The sequence below is a fragment of the Coregonus clupeaformis genome, chromosome 2, assembly GCF_020615455.1.
Source record: "Coregonus clupeaformis isolate EN_2021a chromosome 2, ASM2061545v1, whole genome shotgun sequence".
Classification (NCBI taxonomy): domain Eukaryota; kingdom Metazoa; phylum Chordata; class Actinopteri; order Salmoniformes; family Salmonidae; genus Coregonus; species Coregonus clupeaformis.
In genome coordinates, this window is record NC_059193.1 from 33847550 (window position 1) to 33872430 (window position 24881).

The window sequence follows — 24881 nt, forward strand, 5'->3', positions numbered from 1 at the left end:
CAAGCGGGCTGTCGTGCATTTTACTGAATGACTTCCGTCTGGCCTGATTGGTGGAGAGCTGCAGAGATGGTTGTCCTTCTGGAAAGTTCTCCCATCTCCACAGAGGAACTCTGGAGCTCTGTCAGAGTGACCATCGGGTTCTTGGTCACCTCCCTGACCAAGGCCCTTCTCTCCCGATTGCTCAGTTTGGCCGGGTGGCCAGCTCTAGGAAGAATGTTGGTGGTTCCAAACCTCTTCCATTTCAGAATGATGGAGGCCACTGTGTTCTTGGGGACCTTCAATGCTGCAGACATTTTTTGGTACCCTTCCACAGATCTGTGCCTCAACACAATCCTTTCTCGGAGGTCTACGGACAATTCCTTCGACCTCATGGCTTGGTTTTTGCTCTGACATGCACTGTCAACTGTGGGACCTTATATAGACAGGTGTGTGCCTTTCCAAATAATGTCCAATCAATTGAATTTACCACAGGTGGACTCCAATGAAGTTGTAGAAGCATCTCAAGGATGGTCAATGGAAACAGGTTGCACCTGAGCTCAATTTTGAGTCATATAGCAAAGGGTCTGAATGCTTATGTAAATAAGGTATTTGTTTTTTATTTTTTATACATGTGCAAAATTTATTCAAACCTGTTTTCACTTTGTCATTATGGGGTATTGTGTGTAGATTGATGAGGAACATGTTTAATTCAATCAATTTTAGAATAAGGCTGTAAGGTAACAAAATGTGGAAAAAGTAAAGGGGTCTGAATACTTTCAGAGTGCATTGTACATGTTAGAATCACCTTTGGCAGCGATTACAGCTTTGAGTCTTTCTGGGTAAGTCTCTAAGAGCTTTGCACATTTGGATTGTACAATATTTGCACATTCTTTAAAAAAATTCTTCAAGCTCTGTCAAGTTGGTTGTTGATCATTGGTAGACAGCTATTTTCAAGTCTTGGCATAGATTTAAGACGATTTAAGACAAAACTGTAACTCGGCCACATTCAATGTCGTCTTGGTAGACTCTAGGAGGAAGGCCATTAAAGGTAGGCCAGACGATTTTAGGCGGGAGATGTTCTTCAGGTGAAAGAATGACGTTTTACAGACGTGACTAATGTGGGCATGGAAAGAGAGAGCGGAGTTGAATTTCATACCCAAATTAGTGATGACTGAGGAGAGAGGGATGATGTGTCCATGTAGTAGGGTAATAATGATCATATATGCATATTATATACACCTCACATGTGACTCGTAATAAGACTATGCAATTAATATGTTAACAAAGTCTATTACATTTATTATCTGAATCCAGAAGATGATTTAGCAATATGCTTGAGACTATAGTTGATACAGTAACAAGCAATCAGGAAATGTCTGAGAATGGAATTCTAAATACAAGTGTATTTCATTACTTTGTAAAATTAATGGATTCACATACAAGGCATGAAGCTTAAGTTACAAAGCATTAACAAGCATTACAAGGCGTTATTGTAAGCATGATCAGAGAGAGAAAGAGACAAAGAAATCATGGCTTGTGCCATGGCCCATAGCTCATGGGAGAGGGAGAGAGAAAGAAAGAGTATAGGTATCTCACCAACGCAGGTCAGGACCATAAGAGAAAGAGACAGTGAATCTATGACCCTTCATAACATCTGAGTTGTTTGGATCCAAAATCTGATTTGTTGACCAATAGTATTACTGTAAAGTTAACCTCCAATCAGACATCAGAACTACAGACCTATAACGACAATGGAGCCTCTGCTTCTCAGAGCTGTGACTGATTGGAGGTTCGAGAAATAATACAGAGAAGGCTGAATTCCTGAGATGAAAATAAAACCTTTTTTATAAGAGTGTTGATAAGAAGAGTAACTTTGGGGGCTGCCCTACAGCCATCCATGACATGGTAGATGCTGTAGGATTTGGTGATCTGCTGGGGGGTGCCTATCAGCATTGCCTCTGTCTTGCTGCTGTTGAGCTGGAGGAAGTTGTTTTGCATCCAATATTTTACCTCTTCCAGACAGTTGGACAATGTTGACAGAGCAGATTTTGTGTCAGGCTTTGTTTTAAAGTACACCTGTGTGTCGTCTGCGTAGCAGTGGAATTGGACACTGTGCTGTCTGAAGATGGGAGAGACGTAAAGGAAGAGGACAGGTCTCAACACCGACCCCTTGTGGGACACTGCAGGTTATGGTGGCCTCCTCTGATCTTGCCTCACCGAGGGTGATGTACTGCTTGCGGTTAGAGAGGTAGGAGGTGAACCAGTTAAGTGCAGTCCCACAGACGACAGTGTGCTCTCTGAGGCGCTGCAGTAGAATGGTGTGATCTACTCTGTCAAAAGCAGCACTGAGGTCCAGAAGAATCAAGATAGTGGAGGATCCTGGATCTGCAGCCATGAGCAGGTAATTTACAACCTTCACCAGCGCTGTCTCTGTACTGAACATGGGTCTAAAGCCAGATGGGAGAGCCTCATAAAGCTGGTTAGCACTGAGGTGTAAGTGAAGTGGAGTTGCCACTGTCTTCTCCAGGACTTTAGATAAAAATGGGAGGTTTGAAATAGGCCTGTAGTTTGAGAGGTGGTCTTGGTCAAGGGATGGTTTCTTGAGCAAAGGGGTGATGGCAGTGATTGTGAACAGTGATGGCACCTGCCCAGTGTGGAGGGGCTTGTTGAACAGGTTGGTTACAAACTGGATGAGAGCAGCTGAGTATGTTTTGAACAGTGATGTTGGAATAGGGTCGAGGGGTTCACGGGGGGGGAGTTGAGGATACAATGTTCTGTCGGATTGCGTTGATTTTAGCCTTGAAGAACTTAGCAAATCGGTTGCATTGTTCGGTAGTTGCTGTGGGAGGGCCAGAGTCTGTAGGGTGGAGGAGGTGACTGATGGTGGAAAACAAGATCCTGGGATTTCCTCGGTCATTGTCTATAATGGCAGAGTAGAAAGTGGACCGGGCTTCTTTTAGTGCTTTGAAATACATTACAAATGTTGTCATTTAGTAGACTCTCTTATCCAGAGCAACTTACAGTAGTGAGTGCATACATTTTCATATTGGTCCCCCATAGGAATCGAACCCACAACCCTGGCGTTGCAAGCGCGATGCTCTACCAACTGAGCCACACGGGAAATAGCAAGCCTGGTGGTCATTAAGGCCAGTAGGTGGACAGTTAGGCCAGTAGGTGGACAGTTTGGCAGACGCTCTAAACTGAGGCCATGGGTCTTCATGCTGCGCAGCTCCTCTGTGAACCATGGGGAGGACCGTTGGAAGGATACTTTACATGTTTTTTCAGGGGCAAGGCTGTTGCTTAGAGTGCTATTTTACAGGTCGACCATCTCGTCAGGAATGGACTCAAGGCAGTCAGTCAGCTTGTAGGGCAGAGCGAACAGACTCCTGGAAGAGGGATGTGTCAAGGGATGTTTTTTAATAGTGTGCTTGGGGCGGAGCTGAAGTGAAGGAGTACTCAGACATTGTCATGGCCCTATGGTCAGATACACCTAGCTCATGTACATCCAGGACTTCTCCAGTGATGAGGTCTAGTTGTATGCACACGATTGTGTGTGGGGACATTGACATGCTGTACCAAGTTGAGACAGTCAAGCACATTCAGGAAGTCAGTAGCAGAGGAACATTTTGTTGAATCAATGTGAATGTTGAAATCACCTAGGATAACAACATTGGAGAGGGTAGGACACAGAGAGGTGATCAACTCAGAAAACTGTTAAAAGAGACTGTTTATTTTAGGGAGGCGATAGATATGTATCACAGTGAGAGGACTGAGATTTCATTCTAAAAGCCATGTACTCAAATGATAAGACAGCAGGGGCAGGCAACATTTTCAGGTCAAAACAGTCTATGTGGAAAACCGCAAGACCACCACCCCTGCCATGGGCACGGGCCTTTTCCAGATATTTATAACCAGGTGGAGATATTTCATTGAGTAGGTATAAATCACAATTTCTGTGCCACGTTTCCGTCAAACATATTAGTCCCAGGTCATTGTCAGTGATGAACTCTTGTACTAGTAGAGACTTATTTGTTAGAGACTACACATTAAACAGTGCCTAGTTTTAAAGGGGCCTAAGATAGAGGCGGTACATGGACTTTTTTAACAGGCTGCAGAGTCAGAATCTGCGCTGCATAGAGGGGGAAGAATGGAAGACGTACAGTTCTGTGTGGACTCTTTTGTTTTATGAATGGAATTCGTACCGCTTCTCCGTCCTCAATTTGTGAGCTTTTTCCATAGTATATAAGTTGAAAAAGTCATTTTTTTTACTCCTTACTCAGGGTTTGTTTAATCCTCTTGAAACTATGAAGGAATCCTCCTGAGTAAAATATGCGAGTGTCCCCCATTTCTGTACTTTGTAGTCCTTTGCAGTCCTCAGGAGATAGTAGGTGAAACACTCTTCAATGCAGGTATTACAAAGAAAACAAACAGCTATCTATACTTTGTTGGTGGCAGGAAAGTCCAATTTCTTAACTGATTTTAACATTGAGGTTCAGAATTACTAAATTAAAACGATCCGTACTTGATTAGCTACTCAAAAACAAAAGGTTATTCAAGAAAAATGCACATTTAAAAAACACTTAACACTAAATTGCAACTAAAATAGTAGAGCAATACTGCCCTACAAAGGCAAAACGCAGTAACTACTAATTTGGTTAAAAGTATTTCATCTGTTCTAATGGCCAGGTATATTATCTGATTAATGTGGTATGTAGTTTCCTGACACAAGAACAAGCCAGTTGATCAGAATATATCATAGAGTATCAGAAATTGCTGTCTGTCTAGACAGAAAAAGACTTTGAAGTCAGATTTTGCTTTAAAGAAAATTACTTAGCACTGCATTTTGCCTTTGTAGGGCAGAATAAGGCTGCCATAAGGGCGCCATGGCAACCATGGAATCAAATAGACAATAAGAGTATCACATTTATATAGTCCCAGTCGGTATTAGATACAGTGCCTTCAGAAAGTATTCATATCCCTTGACTTATTCCACATTTTGTTGTGTGACAGTCTGAATATAAAATGGATTCAATCGTTTTTTTCTCTCGCCCATCTACACATAATACGGAACATTAAGCTAGCCAAACTGACTATATACAGTAGCTAGAAGTAGAAATTGGAGTTAAAAACGGACTATACTAAACAAGTTAAATGTTTTACCTGTGATTAAATCTTTTCCACACATAACTACGTGTAACCTACTTGGACACCGGGTCCCCACATTTCATACTCTCATGCCGAATAGCCTGAAGCCACAGGGCTCTTCTCGAGGCTCTATTTCCCTTCGTGGGAGAATTGTGAAACCGTAGGTCGGGATTTTTTTACCTGGTTACATGTACATTGAACAACAGTAGATTTTCAGCATTTTTTGTTATTTCTGTATAACAAAGTTTGCTTTTTTACAATGGGGGTCAATAGGAAAGTATGTTTGTTTTCCCTAATTTGTGGGCGTGGTCGAGGGGAATTCCTTGTTATCATGTGAATATCGACTCAGTATTAGGCCTTTCATCAGATGTCCATATAGCACTCTGTGTAGGATGTGGGTCGTGCACAATTGGTACTCTTCAAAAGTATTGGACCAAAAAACACAATCTCAGTCAATTAGCTATCTCCACATTCAGTTTTAGATTTATCAAGCAATGCTTGACAGATTTATGAAGCAATTGTAGTTGTCGCGAACTTGATTTGCAAAAGTCCGAATGATAAACAGGAGTTCACACAGTTCAGATTGTATTATTGGATTGTTTACTGTACATGAGAAATTCGTCCAAGAGCATACTATAAATGCCCTTTAGTAATTTACATAAACTATGTATATAAAAAGTATTTATTACACATCCATGATATGCATTAATTAATGAGGAGCTACTTAGAATATTAATACTTTGATGTATTTGACATAGCATATGATAGTGAATGGTTAAACAGCCATGGGTAAGAAATACCCTTACAAGTTATATTTTGCTTATTCAATTAAAGTAAAAAATGTGGGGGTGGATGCCTACCAGCCAGGGTTTGAGATCCAAGGTACCAATATGTGCTCGTGAGCTAAATATCTCCAGAGCCGCTGCACTGCAGCTGACCCTTTAACTGACCCTGTGTTCCTCCCAAATGTGTAAGCTAGTTGTTTGAACCCCTATTGTGTATTGTAATGTGAAAGAACAACTATACTATCTTTGAATGTAGACAAAAACATATCGACTGAAGCAAAGTTTTGATATAACAACTGCTTCATTCCAATTCGCTCGATGTCCTGTCCAGGTATTTAATTAATCCCTAATCTCCAATTCAAACATTCAGATGCCTTTATTTATTAGGGGTTCACAGCAAAGCTGTGAAACCTATTGTTAGATTTTGTTTTCTTGAAATGGTGTAATAACTCAAGCATAGATTGCTAACTTTTTTTCTAAGTCAGAACACAGAAACTAGAGGCCATGAGTAACTTGGTTAAAAAGAATAGCATTGTGGCGCAGCGGTCTAAGGAACTGCATCTCAATGCTTGAGGCGTCACTACAGACCTCCTGGTTCGAATCCAGGCTGTATAACAACCGGCCGTGATTGGGAGTCCCATAGGGCGGCGCACAATTGGCCCAGCGTCATCCGGGTTTGGCCGGTGCAGGCCGTCATTGTAAATAAGAATTTGTTCTTAACTGACTTGCCTAGTTAAATAAAGGTTAATAATAATTGGCCTAAAGGGGGTGCTGTTAAAAGCAGACTCATTTAAACCCTCATATCTGTTGCCCCGTTTGACCTTGAAACTTTATGTGTCTTTCCTAATGCTGAACAAATTTGCCTCAAGGACCCATAAGATCTGTCAGGATACATTTTCCTCCTTCTTGGAAATTTGGGAAAACATTTGAAAGAAACATATTCTCATAAGACAATTCGGTACGTAGGCCCATGGTACATATCTTAAATTAGTTTGAGAAAAGCTAAGGGATTGGTTAAGAGATGGTTGAGTTATTAATAAATCAGGAACTCAGATTTTACATATCCATTTAAATCCACTCCACAATGGCCTATAACTTAACTATTTGGGGCCACCATGATGAACCATGTTAAGTTTGGCATTGATATCTTAAAGAATAAGGAAATTATTAACAATTCACTTTTTTCACTATGTAACGCTAATGCTTAAAATAATCATATAAAATCTTCTTCTCATGGACTAAAAGTCAGATTCACTCCAAATTTGGTCTTTGGACTCATCACAATAGTCCCTAAAGAGTTTGAGAAAATAATGTTGATGAATTATAAGATGGCCACACTATACCAGTAGATCAGGGGTCTTCAATCTTTCCTTGCCCAGGGACCCCCTCCCAGGCAAACTGGGGACCCAGGGACCTCCATCATATATTAGCAAAATAAAATAAAAAAGACATCTTGTCTTATCATCAGGTGAATAATAATGGCAAGGAGAAGTAATCAACATTTAAAAATGAATAGATTTGGTAGATAGTTTTTCATTATTTTGACCTCCCCACATTATAATTGGAAGAGGAAGTATAAACTCTAACATAGCCTATTAGCTAGAAAGGTAACTCCCTTAACATTAAGAGCAGCTGTTTAGCTGGTTAAACAAAGGTTAGCCATGTGTTGGCAAAAATGTATGTCTAAGCCAGTCTATTCGTGGGTGATTTTTCAAAAACTATAGTGCATTCGGAAAGTATTCAGGCCCCTTGACTTTTTCCACATTGTGTTACTTTACAGCGTTATACTAAAGTGGATTATATAATTTTTTAAAAATCATTTTTTACATTTTCCTCATCAATCTACACACAATACTCCATAATGACAAAGCACAATCCGTTTTTTTAAAATACCTTACTTACATAAGTATTCAGAACCATTGCTATGAGACTCGAAATTGAGATCAGGTGCATCCGGTTTCCATTGATCATTCTTGATATGTTTCTACAACTTGATTGGAGTCCACCTGTGGTAAATTCAATTGACTGGACATGATTTGGAAAGGCACACACCTGTCTATATAAGGTCCCACAGTTGACAGTGCATGTCAGAGCAAAAACCAAGCCATGAGGTCGAAGGAATTGTCCGTAGAGCTCAGAGACAGGATTTTGTCGAGCCACAGATCTGGGGAAGGGTACCAAAACACGGTGGCCTCCATTATTCTTAAATAGAAGAAGTTTGGAAACACCAAGACTCTTCCTAGAGCTGGCCGCCCGGCCAAACTGAGCAATCAGGGGAGAAGGGCCTTGGTCAGGGAGGTGACCAAGAACCCGATGGTCACTCTGACAGAGCTCCAGAGTTCCTCTGTGGAGATGGGAGAACCTTCCAGAAGGACAACCATCTCTGCAGCACTCCACCAATCAGACCTTTATGGTAGAGTGGCCAGACGGAAGCCACTCGTCAGTAAAAGGCACATGACAGTCCGCTTGGAGTTTGCCAAACAGCACCTAAAGGACTCTCAGACCATGAGAAACAAGATTCTCTGGTCTGATGAAACCAAGATTGAACTCTTTGCCCTGAATGCCAAGCGTCACGTCTGGAGTAAACCTGGCATCATCCCTACGGTGAAGCATTGGGTTGGCAGCATCATGCTATAGGGATGTTTTTCAGCAGTAGGGACTGGGTGACTAGTCAGGATCAAGGGAAAGATGAACGGAGCAAAGTACAGAGAGATCCTTGATGAAAACCTGCTCCAGAGCACTCAGGACCTCAGACTGGGGTGAAGGTTCACCTTCCAACAGGACAACGACCCTAAGCACACAGCCATGACAACGCAGGAGTGGCTTTGGGACAAGTCTCTGAACATCTTTGAGTGGCCCAGCCAGAGCCCGGACTTGAACCCGATCTAACAACTCTGAAGAGACCTGAAAATAGCTGTGCAGCGACGCTCCCCATCCAACCTGACAGAACTTGAGAGGATCTGCAGAGAAGAATGGGAGAAACTCCCCAAAAACACGTGTGCCAAGCTTGTAGCATCATACCCAAGAAGACTCAAGGCTGTGATCGCTGCCAAAGGTGCTTCAACAAAGTGCTGCGTATAGGGTCTGAATACTTACGTAAATATGATATTTCTGTTTTTTACAAATTAGCAAAAATTGTCTAAAAACCTGTTTTTGCTTCGTCATTATGGGGCATTGTGTGTAGATTGTTTTTTTTCCTTAATCAATCTAATCAATTTTAGAATAAGGCTGTAACGTAATAAAATGTGGTAAAAGTCAAAGGGTCTGAATACTTTCTGAATGCACTGCATGTCAGATACTCCAATGTATCCAATACAGGCTCCAATGTACTCCAATACAGGCTCAAATGAGTGTAATTTGCTCAATATTAGGAGTTGAGAATTAAAATAGGCATTATTAGAAATAATATATTCTCCTCTATTCGACTGTGGGTAGATGAAGTAGATGCATATTAGCACATATACAGTGGGGGAAAAAAGTATTTAGTCAGCCACCAATTGTGCAAGTTCTCCCACTTAAAAAGATGAGAGAGGCCTGTAATTTTCATCATAGGTACACGTCAACTATGACATACAAAATGAGGAAAAAAAATCCAGAAAATCACATTGTAGGATTTTTTATGAATTTATTTGCAAATTATGGTGGAAAATCAATATTTGGTCAATAACAAAACTTTCTCAATACTTTGTTATATACCCTTTGTTGGCAATGACACAGGTCAAACGTTTTCTGTAAGTCTTCACAAGGTTTTCACACACTGTTGCTGGTATTTTGGCCCATTCCTCCATGCAGATCTCCTCTAGAGCAGTGATGTTTTGGGGCTGTCGCTGGGTAACACGGACTTTCAACTCCCTCCAAAGATTTTCTATTGGGTTCAGGTCTGGAGACTGGCTAGGCTACTCCAGGACCTTGAGATGCTTCTTACGGAGCCACTCCTTAGTTGCCCTGGCTGTGTGTTTCGGGTTGTTGTCATGCTGGAAGACCCAGCCACGACCCATCTTCAATGCTCTTACTGAGGGAAGGAGGTTGTTGGCCAAGATCTCGCAATACATGGGCCCATCCATCCTCCCCTCAATACGGTGCAGTCGTCCTGTCCCCTTTGCAGAAAAGCATCCCCAAAGAATGATTTTTTCACCTCCATGCTTCACGGTTGGGATGGTGTTCTTGGGGTTGTACTCATCCTTCTTCTTCCTCCAAACATGGTGAGTGGAGTTTAGACCAAAAAGCTCTATTTTTGTCTCATCAGACCACATGTCCCTATCCCATTCCTCCTCTGGATTATCCATATGGTCATTGGCAAACTTCAGGAGGCCTGGACATGCGCTGGCTTGAGCAGGGGGACCTTGCGTGCGCTGCAGGATTTTAATCCATGACGGCGTAGTGTGTTACTAATGGTTTTCTTTGAGACTGTGGTCCCAGCTCTCTTCAGGTCATTGACCAGGTCCTGCCGTGTAGTTCTGGGCTGATCCCTCACCTTCCTCATGATCATTGATGCCCCACGAGGTGAGATCTTGCATGGAGCCCCAGACCGAGGGTGATTGACTGTCATCTTGAACTTCTTCCATTTTCCAATAATTGCGCCAACAGTTGTTGCCTTCTCACCAAGCTGCTTGCCTATTGTCCTGTAGCCCATCCCAGCCTTGTGTAGGTCTACAATTTTATCCCTGATGTCCTTACACAGCTCTCTGGTCTTGGCCATTGTGGAGAGGTTGGAGTCTGTTTGATTGAGTGTGTGGACAGGTGTCTTTTATACAGGTAACAAGTTCAAACAGGTGCAGTTAATACAGGTAATGAGTGGAGAACAGGAGGGCTTCTTAAAGAAAAATTAACAGGTCTGTGAGAGCTGGAATTCTTACTGGTTGGTAGGTGATCAAATACTTATGTCATGCAATAAAATGCAAATTAATTACTTAAAAATCATACAATGTGATTTTCTGGATTTTTGTTTTAGATTCCATCTCTCACAGTTGAGTGTACCTATGATAAAAATTACAGACCTCTACATGCTTTGTAAGTAGGAAAACCTGCAAAATCGGCAGTGTATCAAATACTTGTTCTCCCCACTGTATATGTGCTTTCTTGAGCAGGGGGACTTGCGGGCGCTGCAGGATTTCAATCCTTCACGGCATAGTGTGTTACCAATTGTTTTCTTGATGACTATGGTCCCAGCTGCCTTGAGATCATTGACAAGATCCTCCCGTGTAGTTCTGGGCTGATTCCTCACCGTTCTCATTATCATTGCAACTCCACGAGGTGAGATCTTGCATGGAGCCCAAGGCAGAGGGAGATTGACAGTTATTTTGTGTTTCTTCCATTTGAAAATAGTCGCACCAACTGTTGTCACCTTCTCACCTTCTCACCAAGCTGCTTGGCGATGGTCTTGTAGCCCATTCCAGCCTTGTGTAGGTCTACAATCTTGTCCCTGACATCCTTGGAGAGCTCTTTGGTCTTGGCCATGGTGGAGATTTTGGAATCTGATTGATTGATTGCTTCTGTGGACAGGTGTCTTTTATACAGGTAACAAGCTGAGATTAGGAGCACTCCTTTTAAGAGTGTGCTCCTAATCTCAGCTCGTTACCTGTATAAAAGACACCTGGGAGTCAGAAATCTTTCTGATTGAGAGGGGGTCAAATATTTATTTCCCTCATTAAAATGAAAATCACTTAATAACATTTTTGACATGCGTGTTTCTGGATTTTTTTGTTGTTATTCTGTTTCTCACTGTTCAAATAAACCTACCATTAAAATTATAGACTGATAATTTCTTTGTCAGTGGGTAAACGTACAAAATCAGCAGGGGATCAAATACTTTTTTCCCTCACTGTAATTCTTTGATTATATCCAATGTTCTCTCAATTCTCCTTGGCAGAGTCAGAGGTTTTCAATTAATTAGTAACTTTATTCTTAGTACAACAGAGGTCACTGATAAGAAAGTATTAAAATAGCAAATTCTCCATCTTTCAAAAATACTTTTGAAATGAGTGACGAGTATGGGATTTCACACTTTAGGTGAAATGCAAATCTTGGATTCATTTTATTCATTAGACATGCATTGCATTAGATGTCAGATGTACAGAAGATTATTCTTTCTTCATATACACTGCTCAAAAAAATAAAGGGAACACTTAAACAACACAATGTAACTCCAAGTAGATCACACTTCTGTGAAATCAAACTGTCCACTTAGGAAGCAACACTGATTGACAATAAAGTTCACATGCTGTTGTGCAAATGGAATAGACAACAGGTGAAAATTATAGGCAATTAGCAAGACACCCCCAATAAAGGAGTGGTTCTGCAGGTGGTGACCACAGACCACTTCTCAGTTCCTATGCTTCCTGGCTGATGTTTTGGTCACTTTTGAATGCTGGCGGTGCTTTCACTCTAGTGGTAGCATGAGACGGAGTCTACAACCCACACAAGTGGCTCAGGTAGTGCAGCTCATCCAGGATGGCACATCAACGCGAGCTGTGGCAAGAAGGTTTGCTGTGTCTGTCAGCGTAGTATCCAGAGCATGGAGGCGCTACCAGGAGACAGGCCAGTACATCAGGAGACGTGGAGGAGGCCGTAGGAGGGCAACAACCCAGCAGCAGGACTGCTACCTCTGCCTTTGTGCAAGGAGGAGCAGGAGGAGCACTGCCAGAGCCCTACAAAATGACCTCCAGCAGGCCACAAATGTGCATGTGTCTGCTCAATTGGTCAGAAACAGACTCCATGAGGGTGGTATGAGGGCCGATGTCCACAGGTGGGGGTTGTGCTTACAGCCCAACACCGTGCAGGACGTTTGGCATTTGCCAGAGAACACCAAGATTGGCAAATTCGCCACTGGCGCCCTGTGCTCTTCACAGATGAAAGCAGGTTCACACTGAGCACATGTGACAGACGTGACAGAGTCTGGAGACGTCGTGGAGAACGTTCTGCTGCTTGCAACATCCTCCAGCATGACCGGTTTGGCGGTGGGTCAGTCATGGTGTGGGGTGGCATTTCTTTGGGGGGCCGCACAGCCCTCCATGTGCTCGCCAGAGGTAGCCTGACTGCCATTAGGTACCGAGATGAGATCCTCAGACCACTTGTGAGACCATATGATGGTGCGGTTGGCCCTGGGTTCCTCCTAATGCAAGACAATGCTAGACCTCATGAGGCTGGAGTGTGTCAGCAGTTCCTGCAAGAGGAACACATTGATGCTATGGACTGGCTCGCCCGTTCCCCAGACCTGAATCCAATTGAGCACATCTGGGACATCATGTCTCGCTACATCCACCAACACCACAGACTGTCCAGGAGTTGGCGGTTGCTTTAGTCCAGGTCTGGGAGGTGATCCCTCAGGAGACCATCCGCCACCTCATCAGGAGCATGCCCAAGCGTTGTAGGGAGGTCATACAGGCACGTGGAGGCCACACACACTACTGAGCCTCATTTTGACTTGTTTTAAGGACATTACATCAAAGTTGGATCAGCCTGTAGTGTGGTTTTCCACTTTAATTTTGAGTGTGACTCCAAATCCAGACCTCCATGGGTTGATAAATTTGATTTCCATTGATAATTTTTGTGTGATTTTGTTGTCAGCACATTCAACTATGTAAAGAAAAAAGTACTTAATAAGATTATTTCATTCATTCAGATCTAGGATGTGTTATTTTAGTGTTCCCTTTATTTTTTTGAGCAGTGTATTTAATTATTTGAATATCAGAACATGATTCAAATGTGTTCTCAAATATGTCCCCATCAGAACATCAGTATTCAAAACCAGACCGCTGATTTCCATTCTTCCCTTTTAATCAGAGACTAATTTAGTCAGGACCCAATGAGTGTACTCGATGACATTGATCAATCAATTAACTAGCAAGGTAAAAGGAAATCAACACTACAGAACGTGAAGATGTGATTTGAATACCCTTGATATTTTAGTATTCCCATGGAGTCTAATCATTTCCTTTATGCCTGATTATAAATCCCCTCAGATACATTATAAAGGAATTATTTCTGATACCTACTTTACTGAATGCTATATAAAACATAGTCCCTTATCCCTTTACAAATTTCCTGTCGGAACCTGGACTTCTTGTCTTTAACAAATAATCCATAAACTAATCTCGTAATCACAGTCCTTCTCTCCATTTCTGGAGCTACCCAGTCTGTCTTTTCCTCTGGCATGAGGCCCCAATTCAATCGATTGCAGCTTCAATTAAATTCTCTGTGGCCATGTGTAACGGTGTTGAGATTGTGCAGTAACCTCATTCCACATCTTGAAATGTCTCCACTCATGCTAACAAATTGGTACCTTTTCGGTGGCATAATGGGCTAAGACGTTGTCAAGTGGGCGGTAACGTGTGTTTGCGAAGCAGAGGGTACCTGGAGCCTTTGCAAGGACAGTGTTCCCAGACAGGGAAGGAAACTAAACTGCAAAGCAAGCACAGTGACATCCGTCACGTGTGGCTCTACTGTATGCAGTGATTGAGGTTGGTCCCTGATGCTCTCCTATGTCTCCCTGTAATCTTAAGTAAAGCTAGTTCTACAACAACAATGCTATCTTTTTTGGTCCAGTTCCTATATGACACGTGGATGTGCATCAGTCATTAATACCTTTCTTCCCTCTATCTTGTCTCTTCCTCATCCAGTGCTGGTGGCCGTTCCAGAGCTGTGCCAGTGCAGAGACCTGGAGCTAGACTGTGACGGCGCCCAGTTTCACCATGTCCCAGCGGTGTCCGTTAACGTCACCATGATGTGAGTTGCCACACACACACAAACACACACATTTGCATCTGACTGGAAGTGTGCAGATACTTCTATGAATTAGAAGAGAAGGATTCAAAGAAAGTGTCTCTTGCAGTTATCCAAGCGTTTCTCGCACTTAGCTAATGAGTGTCTCGATGGAAGTTTGTTTGTGAAGGTTGGTTTAAGTCTTAGGGCTGTTCTCTCCTGTAATGGAACATTATTTTTCTGAATTGGAAGAGTAAAACGAGACATTAACTTCTTTACTGAAGCCTAATGTAATGTGAGAAAAACTGAAAACAAGGAAATCATTATGACAGAAGTAATTTATCAAAGGAGGATATATTATATACATTATCATTTCAATCCATACATTATGCAAAAGAATGACTGCAATGACTATAAATTATCACATAGAGCTCGCCCTTACTTGGTCTCACAATTGTGTGTGTCTGCCTGTCATATTGTCCCCACATTGTTTAGATAATGGCACATTGGGGCCCTATATTTCTCATCTGTCCCCATCCAGTTCCACTTCACTATTCATTTGCTCGATGGGTAAACCTCGAAAGCCCAATTGCATATCATTGCCGCCTCCTCCTTCTCAAATTGGCTCGTCTTTCATCAAGGTCCTGTAGACTGCTGCGGCATGCTCCGCATTATTCACTTTCAATTAAAATCCTTTCTTCGCTAATTTAAAGCTTATCTCCAAAACCTCGGGTAAACGTGGTCACCGTGCTAATCGAGGTGGAATGAGTTTAGATAATGATTAAAATGGCAAAATTATGCATGATCTCTGTCACACTATAAAGAAAGATGCTCCTTCTGTTTGGAATAATGATATGCTCTATCACCAATTCCATTTCAAATGTAATTGGAAGATTGTTTGTATTCGGGACAATGTGTGGTCACATAGAAATGTGATTAGTTCCAACCTCAAACAGACAATGGCCCGAGAACCTAGTAATTAAAATGAATAAAAGGTTTTGGCCTTTTTTAATTCACACAGTATTGTTTGGTGGCACAATGTTGTGTTTATGATGTTTTTTTTAACCTGGTTGACCTTATGAACTATTCACATCCCATAGGTCCCTGCAAAGGAACCGACTCCGGATATTGAACGGCGACATATTCTATAAGTACCAGAGTCTTCAGAAACTGTAAGTTGTCGTTGAATTATTTATTGCGTTTTAAAAATGACTTCAGGCGAGAGAAGTCACTTGATTAAGTTGTAGTCAGCAAGTAAAGCATTTTGTCATTCAGAAAATATTTTTGATAGCACTTCAAAAACACTTTCTGATAGACTAACCACTCAAGGCCACTTTGATAGCCGCGGAAAAAATTCAAAGCATTTTCCGTCCCCTTTTGATGCTTGTGATGGCCAAAACAAGCTTACATTGGCTGTTTTTAACATTAATTCAGCAAGACTTACCTTTAGATGATGGTGTGAGGAAAATAGACTTTCACAATTGTTCAGCACATCATTCAGTCCATCTTGTTGTGCCATCACATTCGAGGCCGGATTACCGTATTATACTTTTTTGTTGTTGGGGGCCCCCGGAGGTCAGGGCCCCCCCCCAGATAGCATATGAACACATCATAAGCAATGGCAAAACATGTAGAATTGCAGGGAGTTCGCTTTAAAACTGCCACATTTTCTCTCAGGCTCATGGCAAAATGTATCAAGTCGTTCAAACATTATAGGCCCCATTTGTTATGCATCTTGTCAGACCATGTAATGGTTGCTGCAGCCATTCATTCACTGATTTCATCATTGATATGATTATTCATTGAAAAGTTATTTGATATAAAGCAGGGCTGCTTTTGAATGCCAGAGAATGTAAGTGGGCGAGCGTGGAGCAAGGAGCAGAGCTTAATACGAGCAGATTTTTAAAATGGTGTCGGCCTTCTCTCCCGCTCCAATTTCGCTCTGGTACTGCTCAGCCACAAGCTCTGGGCATGCTCTGCCTAGCATTTTTCATTTCCTTTATCACTATTCTTTTAATTAGGCCTATTCGGTTGTAATTATTTAGCCTGCCCACCCACAGTAGCCTATATCTAGATTATATTTGACTTTCTAACATTAGGATATGTTGTTTATTTTGAAGGACTTCAAATGTATTAACGGATGTTTTAGGTAGGCAATACATAGGCTACTGTAAAATGTATTTTGGTTTATCTTGGAATAGAAACATCATAATATAAATCTATTTAATGAAGTTAAAATATCAGAACAAAACCGTTAATAATAAAGGCCAGTATCAGCTTCATTTCATAAATAAAAGAGAATAAATCATCTCAAACTGCAGCGGTCAAATGCGCTCTACAAATTAAATATTATTATTATTATTATTATTATTATTATTATTATTATAATAATAAAGGCAAAAAATACACGTAAAAGCTAAATTACATTAAGGAATATAAGTGGTATTATAGCCAAAATATAAACAAGAGAAAGGAGAATGGAATATATTTAAAAAGCCTAAAATTGAAAAATGCATTGAAATGAAGCCGCCCCATGTGAGGATGCTATTTCTCAAAAATCTATTTCATTTAAGTAGGGACTGGCACAGAGTCCAGTAGGACAGTGTCACAAGGCTACATAGCCATAAGCCTACACTTCACCACTGCTGGAGGGAATACACAGCCGTCCTTGATTGTGAGCTAGAATGAAATGTGTGGAATCAATGTTGGGAGGTAACGTGATATCATATGGGAATTGCTTAGACCACACTTACCGCTAAGACTAGTTATCTCACACACTCTGGCAGAGAAGAAGCCTATGTGAGCGCTTTAATAGTAGCCTAAACGTACAGTTAAAGGATCCATCACTAATAAATGAATGAACTTCAGAGATAATAGGCTGGTTTATGCTGCGAACAACATGCTTTTATTAGCCTACCAGAATCACCTACAAAAAGAGGTTTGTGATAGGCCTTCAATTGAAAGGTTTTACCATAACAGGAAAAAGTACATTTAAATCACTGAACTAAAATGAAGAGATAGTAAACTTTCATGATGACACTGGTGGTCCTCAGTAGCTCAATTGGTAGAGCATGGCGCTTGTAACGCCAGGGTAGTGGGTTCGATCCCCGGGACCACCCATATGTAAAGATTTATGCACACATGACTGTAAGTCGCTTTGGATAAAAGGCAAAAAAATAGCATATTATTATTATATTATTACTTGGTTTAATCTTTGAAGTGTTGGCTAACGGTTTACTGAAACATAAGTAAGCTATACGATTTTCAATCGCACCGATGATAACAACCTATTAATTTGATGATAAGGCAAAGAAAAAGTATTGATTTGAAAGCATCCTTGAGATGGACTGCTTGAGAGGGAGAACCGTGCATGGATAGATTTGGCAGACGGGTTGCGAAATAAATCCTTGCATTGCAGGGATCAACTTGCTGTGGCAGTTTTATAGCCTCATGCATTAGTAGCAGTAATAATAATAATAATAATAATAATAATAATAATAATAATAATACATTGATTACTACCTTTCTATTCTGCGCAGGCTGACGCAGACCGATTAAGCTATTTCAAACACTTCAAGCTACCAGGAGTCAAAAGCCACCTACTGGGCAAAAAATGTCTGAGGTCTGATTATTTGGACAATAATGTTGTGTGGAGTCGTTTTTATTAGCGGGAAGAAGTTAAACTAATGTCTAATTGTGGGGTCTTTGGTAAACAAAAGTGTCACAATACATAGGGGCATATTTATCAGTCAGGGCATTTGAAGCCGAGCAGTGATCTTCATGCCTTCTGCCAAACCTGGTCTGATATCGCAAAGAAGATTTGTCCCTTTGGGGATTTAGATAAGTACAGTGAGGGAAAAAATTATTTGATCCCCTGCTGATTTTGTACGTTTGCCCACTGACAAAGACATGATCAGTCTATACATTTGAATGGTAGGTTTATTTGAACAGTGAGAGACAGAATAACAACAAAAAAATCCAGAAAAATGCATGTCAAAAATGTTATAAATTGATTTGCAATATGAATGAGGGAAATAAGTATTTGACCCCTCTGCATGACTTAGTACTTGGTGGCAAAACCCTTGTTGGCAATCACAGAGGTCAGACATTTCTTGTAGTTGGCCACCAGGAGGGATTTTGTCCCACTCCTCTTTGCAGATCTTCTCCAAGTCATTAAGGTTTCGAGGCTGACGTTTGACAACTCGAACCTTCAGCTCCCTCCACAGATTTTCTATGGGATTATGGTCTGGTGACTGGCTAGGCCACTCCAGGACCTTAATGTGCTTCTTCTTGAGCCACTCCTTTGTTGCCTTGGCCGTGTGTTTTGGGTCATTGTCATGCTGGAATACCCATCCACGACCCATTTTCAATGCCCTGGCTGAGGGAAGGTGGTTCTCACCCAAGATTTGACGGTACATGGCCCCGTCCATCGTCCCTTTGATGCGGTGAAGTTGTCCTGTCCCCTTAGCAGAAAAACACCCCCAAAGCATAATGTTTCCACCTCCATGTTTGACGGTGGGGATGGTGTTCTTGGGGTCATAGGCAGCATTCCTCCTCCTCCAAACACGGCGAGTTGAGTTGATGGCAAAGAGCTTGATTTTGGTCTCATCTGACCACAACACTTTCACCCAGTTCTCTTCTGAATCATTCAGATGTTCATTGGCAAACTTCAGACGGACCTGTATATGTGCTTTCTTGAGCAGGGGGACCTTGCGGGCGCTGCAGGATTTCAGTCCTTCACGGCGTGTGTTACCAATTGTTTTCTTGGTGACTATGGTCCCAGCTGCCTTGAGATCATTGACAAGATCCTCCCGTGTAGTTCTGGGCTGATTACTCACCGTTCTCACAATCATTGCAACTCCACGAGGTGAGATCTTGCATGGAGCCCCAGGCCGAGGGAGATTGACAGTTCTTTTGCTTGTTTCTTCCATTTGCGAATAATCGCACCAACTGTTGTCACCTTCTCACCAATCTGCTTGGCGATGGTCTTGTAGCCCATTCCAGCCTTGTGTAGGTCTACAATCTTGTCCCTGACATACTTGGAGAGCTCTTTGGTCTTGGCCATGGTGGAGAGTTTGGAATCTGATTGATTGATTGCTTCTGTGGACAGGTGTCTTTTATACAGGTAACAAACTGAGATTAGGAGCACTCCCTTTAAGAGTGTGCTCCTAATCTCAGCTCATTACCTGTATAAAAGACACCTGGGAGCCAGAAATCTTTCTGATTGAGAGGGGGTCAAATACTTATTTCCCTCATTAAAATGCAAATCAATTTATAACATTTTTGACATGCGTTTATCTGGATTTTTTTGTTGTTATTCTGTCTCTCACTGTTCAAATAAACCTACCATTAAAATTATAGACTGATCATGTCTTTGTCAGTGGACAAACGTACAAAATCAGCAGGGGATCAAATACTTTTTTCCCTTATTTTAGGGACTGCAGATTACCAGCGTGGATTTCATATTATGCACCAATAATCTGTGTTCTCTTTCGGTGATATCACCATTGGATATGTCTATACGCACCAGTCTGTAGTACGTATCCACAGCTTGGTCAATAGGCCCAGGTGGATTGAACGTAGATGGAGACCTAAAAACACTTTTATTGGAGACAAAGGGGTTGCAATCTCTAAAGAACAGTTTCAGATGCAATGTGCGTATGAATTAGTAGTCGAAGAGCGTTGCAGTTGTGCGTCCTGATATTCAGGCTGTATAATCCTATATGTATTATTTTGTATATACAGTGCCTTCGGAAAGTATTCAGACCCCTTGACTTTTTCCACATTTTGTTACAGCCTTATTCTAAAATGGATTAAATAAAACAAATTCCTCAGCAATCTACACACAATACACCATAATGACAAAGCGAACACAGGTTTTTTAGAAATACCTTATTTACATAAGTATTCAGACCCTTTGCTATGAGACTCGAAATTGAGCTCAGGTGCATCCTGTTTCCATTGATCATACTTGAGATGTTTCTACAACTTGATTGGAGTCTATCTGTGGTAAATTCATTTGATTGGACATGATTTGGAAAGGCACACACCTGTCTATATAAGGTCCCACAGTTGACAGTGCATGTCAGAGCAAAAACCAAGCCATGAGGTCGAAGGAATTGTCCATAGAGCTCCGAGACAGGATTGTGTCGAGGCACAGATCTGGGGAAGGGAACGAAAACGTTTCTGCAGCATTGAAGGTCACCAAGAACACAGTGGCCTCCATCATTCTTAAATGGAAGAAGTTTGGAACCACCAAGACTCTTCCTAGAGCTGGCCACCTGGCCAAATTGAGCAATCGGGGGAGAAGGGCCTTGGTCAGGGAGGTGACCAAGAACCCGATGGTCACTCTGACAGAGCTCTAGAGTTCCTCTGTGGAGATGGGAGAACCTTCCAGAAGGACAACCATCTCTGCAGAACTCCACCAATCAGGCCTTTATGGTAGAGTGGCCAGACGGAAGTCGCTCCTCAGTAAAAGGCACATGACAGCCCGCTTGGAGTTTGCCAAAAGGCACCTAAAGGACTCTCAGACCACGCGAAACAAGATTCTCTGGTCTGATGAAACCAAGATTGAACTGATTGACAAGAGTCACGTCTGGAGTAAACCTGGCACCATCCCTACGGTGAAGCATGGTGGTGGCAGCATCATGCTGTGGGGATGTTTTTCAGCAGCAGGGACTGGGAGACTAGTCAGGATCGAGGCAAAGATGAACGGAGCAAAGTACAGAGAGACCCTTAATGAAAACCTGCTCCAGAGCGCTCAGGACCTCCGACTGGGGGCGAAGGTTCACCTTCCAACAGGACACGACCCTAAGCACACAGCCAAGACAACACAGGAGTGGCTTCGGGACAAGTCTCTAAATGTCCTTGAGGGGCCCAGCCAGAACCCGGACTTGAACCCGATAGAACATCTCTGGAGAGACCTGAAAATAGCTGTGCAGCAACGCTCCCCATCCAACCTGACAGAGCTTGACAGGATCTGCAAAGAAGAATGGGAGAAACACCCCAAATACAGGTGTGCCAAGGTTGTAGCGTCATACCCAAGAAGACTTGAGGTTGTAATCCTAGCCAAAGGTGCTTCAACAAAGTACTGAGTAAAAGGTCTGAATACTTATGTAAATGTGATATTTCAGTTTTTTATTTGTAATACATTAGCAACAATTTCATTATGAGGTGTTGTGTGTATATTGATGAGGGGAAAAAAACAATTTAATCAATTTTAGAATAAGGCTGTAACCTAACAAAATGTGGAAAAAGTGAAAAGGTCTGAATACTTTCCGAAGGCACTGCATTTTCTGTAAATAGTTCACTCAAGTTTATTGCACCATACTGGCCGCCTACTTGGTTTCTTTGTCGAATATATATATATATATATATATTTTAGCACAATAGACACTACGAAATCTCTGTATTTTTTATTTTTATAGAATCCACACACAGGGGAGGCTTAATCTCAGTGTATTTTAAAGAGAAGGTCGACACAATTTGTTTTATCTGCTCGAATTACACTGTGCTCCTCGCTCCACACTCGCCCACTTACATGCTCTGGCATTCAAAAGCAGCTAGTGGCAGAACAATACCAGTATCGCAATACTCAGTGTCATGGCAAGGAAACAAAACACGAGGCGGATTTAACTTCTTCAGGAAAACAGCCCTAATGTTGGAAACAAACATCATTATGTTGACATCCAGAGTCACATGTATTTATTTTCCATGCTATAGCACACAATATTTGACATACAGCAGGTTTTTAAAGGACCAAAGTGTTTGGTCTGCTTCGTGTTTACATTTTTGCTTTAAAAAAAAAACGTCCTGGCCCTAAAAGCAGCCCTGCTTTAGGCTGACAAAGAACTGGCAATGAATAATCATATCAATGGAAGGAATCAGTGAATGAATGGCTGCAGCAACCATTACATGGTCTGACAAGCTGCATTACAAATGAGGCCTAATTAGACAAAATAACAATTAAGTCGTTCAAACGAGACACTAATTCGGACTCTGGATAAGAGCGTCTGCTAAATGACTTAAATGTTCAATTTCATGCTCTTCTTCACATTTTGCCATGAGGATGAGAGGACATCTTGCAGTTCATTTCCTGCTATTCTACACGTTTTGTACAAAATGCCCTGAAGCGCAAGGCAAAAAATATATAATAGACTATTGGAATTATCTGGTTTGAACGACTTAGTATCTCGTTTGAACGACTTCGTAAAAAAAAAAAAAAAGAGTAAATTTGAATGAGATACTAAGTCGTAGAAGGATTACTGTTATACTATTCCAGGTATTCCTTAAAGAGGTAGGGTTTCAAGTGTCTCCGGAAGGTGGTCAGTGACTACGCTGTCCTGGAGTCACTGACCACCTTCCAGAGACACTTGAAACCCTACCTCTTTAAAGAATACCTGGAATAGTATAACAGTAATCCTTCTACCCCCCCTCCCCCACCCCCCACCATTAAAAAAAAATAATATAATAAATAAATAAAAAATAGGGTAAGCTATAAAACAGCACAGGAGGGGGTGCCTCTGGAGGTAGGTGCCCCGTGGCCCCAAATGCAGTAGTCTGGATCACATTGGCCTTGAAACATATTGGCAGCATGGAAGTAGTAGCATGATGAGGAGACTAAAAACATGCCTCATTGACTGCCAATAACTATCTATAGAATAAAGTCAGCTATGCAGTATTGTTTGGGTAATTTTCTTCTTCTAAAAAAACTGTTATCAAACCACATACCATAAAAGTATGTACCAATTGGTATTTTTATTTTGTTGTTCTACAGGGACCCGTTTATATTTAGGTATTTAATGTATACATGTGAGGCTTCTATACTTGTTGTAACTCATTTTTCACTTGTTTGTCATCGTGACAATTGTTCTCCTCAACACACAAATGAATATAAGACTATGGCCGTGTCCGAATACCTGTCCTTGCATTCTTAATAGTAGGCTTTAAATGCCAGGATGTCATACTCATTTCGGCTTTTCATCAAGTAGAAGTCGATGCACACTATTGAGAATTGTCATTTCACACTCACGTATTTTGACAACAGCGGATAATCAAAATAGGGGTGCTTTACAAAAATATACAAATGGCAGGGAACAAGCGCTATTGTGCATTAGAAGCGCAATTGCACATACTTCTCAGTATGGATTGTTGATATTTGTTGCTTACTGCATACGTTTTTGCTAAACAAAGCGTTTTAAATAGTATGTAGTACTATTAGTACACAGTATGTCGTTTTAGTAAGTAGTACATATTTTGGACACAGCCAATGTTATTTTAAACAATATATTTTTTAACATACTTCTAACGTACTACTTTTCAGATATTTACAACATAACAGAATTCGAGCTGTGAGCCCTAACGCATTCAGAGGACTATACAATCTAACAAGACTGTAAGTTCATTATATTCATCCATCCATCCGTGCACTTGACCGTGTTATGTTGGACTTTATAATGAATTTTGTTGATTTAAGTTTTCCTTATCAAAGTTGCTTATGTTTGAAATAAAGGGTAAATAATTCCTATGAATTGTATCAGTGAACTGTGCATATTTCAAATTAGTATTTTCTGCCCCAGATATTTAAGCTACAACAAGATATCCATCCTGATGCCCGGGGTGTTCCAAGATCTACACAAACTGGAGTGGTTGTAGGTTTCCCTAACTGGCACATTCTGTATATCCTGTTTGCAAGACATACTGCTAACAAATGCGTACAAAGACTACATTTTTAGACAGCCTTCAGAACTCTCGCATAAAGCTTGTGTCGCTGCAGTTTCCTTTAAACCAATGTTCAACCAAATACTTAATTTATTAAGTGAGCTGAAAATAAACTCTACCCTTTGGTTGTAGGATCCTTGAAAACAACAGTATCCATGAGATATCCCCCATGACCTTTTCAGGCTTGCGTTCCTTGGTACTCCTGTGAGTTTCATTTCTACCTTTACCTTCTTGAGTTGGGCTTTTGCTTTTTCCATCTAATAAGTTATTTCATACATAGCAGTGGGAAGTAGGGGTGCTGAGGGTGCTGCTTCACCCCCTGAAAAAATAAATAAAAAGAAAATCATTATTATTATTTGTATTTATTTAAAAAAATCAAATAAAAAAATCACTAAAGTATTGCCTTTACTAGTGCTGTAAAAAATAAAATAAATAGAGACAATCAGCCCAACCCCCCCAGCTGGCAAAATAAAATATCCCAGCACCAGCACCCCCACCCCCAAAACTACTTCCCGCGGCTATGCTTTCATATGCACTTTATTGAAGTGCCCC

The 24881-nt window shown here is 41.3% G+C and overlaps 1 protein-coding gene across 1 annotated transcript in view; it reads left to right on the plus strand.

Moving 5' to 3' along the window:
* Positions 1 to 24881, plus strand: part of LOC121537320 (relaxin receptor 1-like) — a 101389-nt gene that overhangs the window by 48907 nt on the left and 27601 nt on the right. The window contains exons 3-7 of the mRNA XM_041844978.2: positions 14528 to 14633; positions 15710 to 15781; positions 23932 to 24003; positions 24188 to 24259; positions 24462 to 24533. Coding sequence (XP_041700912.2) covers positions 14528 to 14633; positions 15710 to 15781; positions 23932 to 24003; positions 24188 to 24259; positions 24462 to 24533 — 394 coding nt within the window. The remainder of the gene's footprint in view (positions 1 to 14527; positions 14634 to 15709; positions 15782 to 23931; positions 24004 to 24187; positions 24260 to 24461; positions 24534 to 24881) is intronic.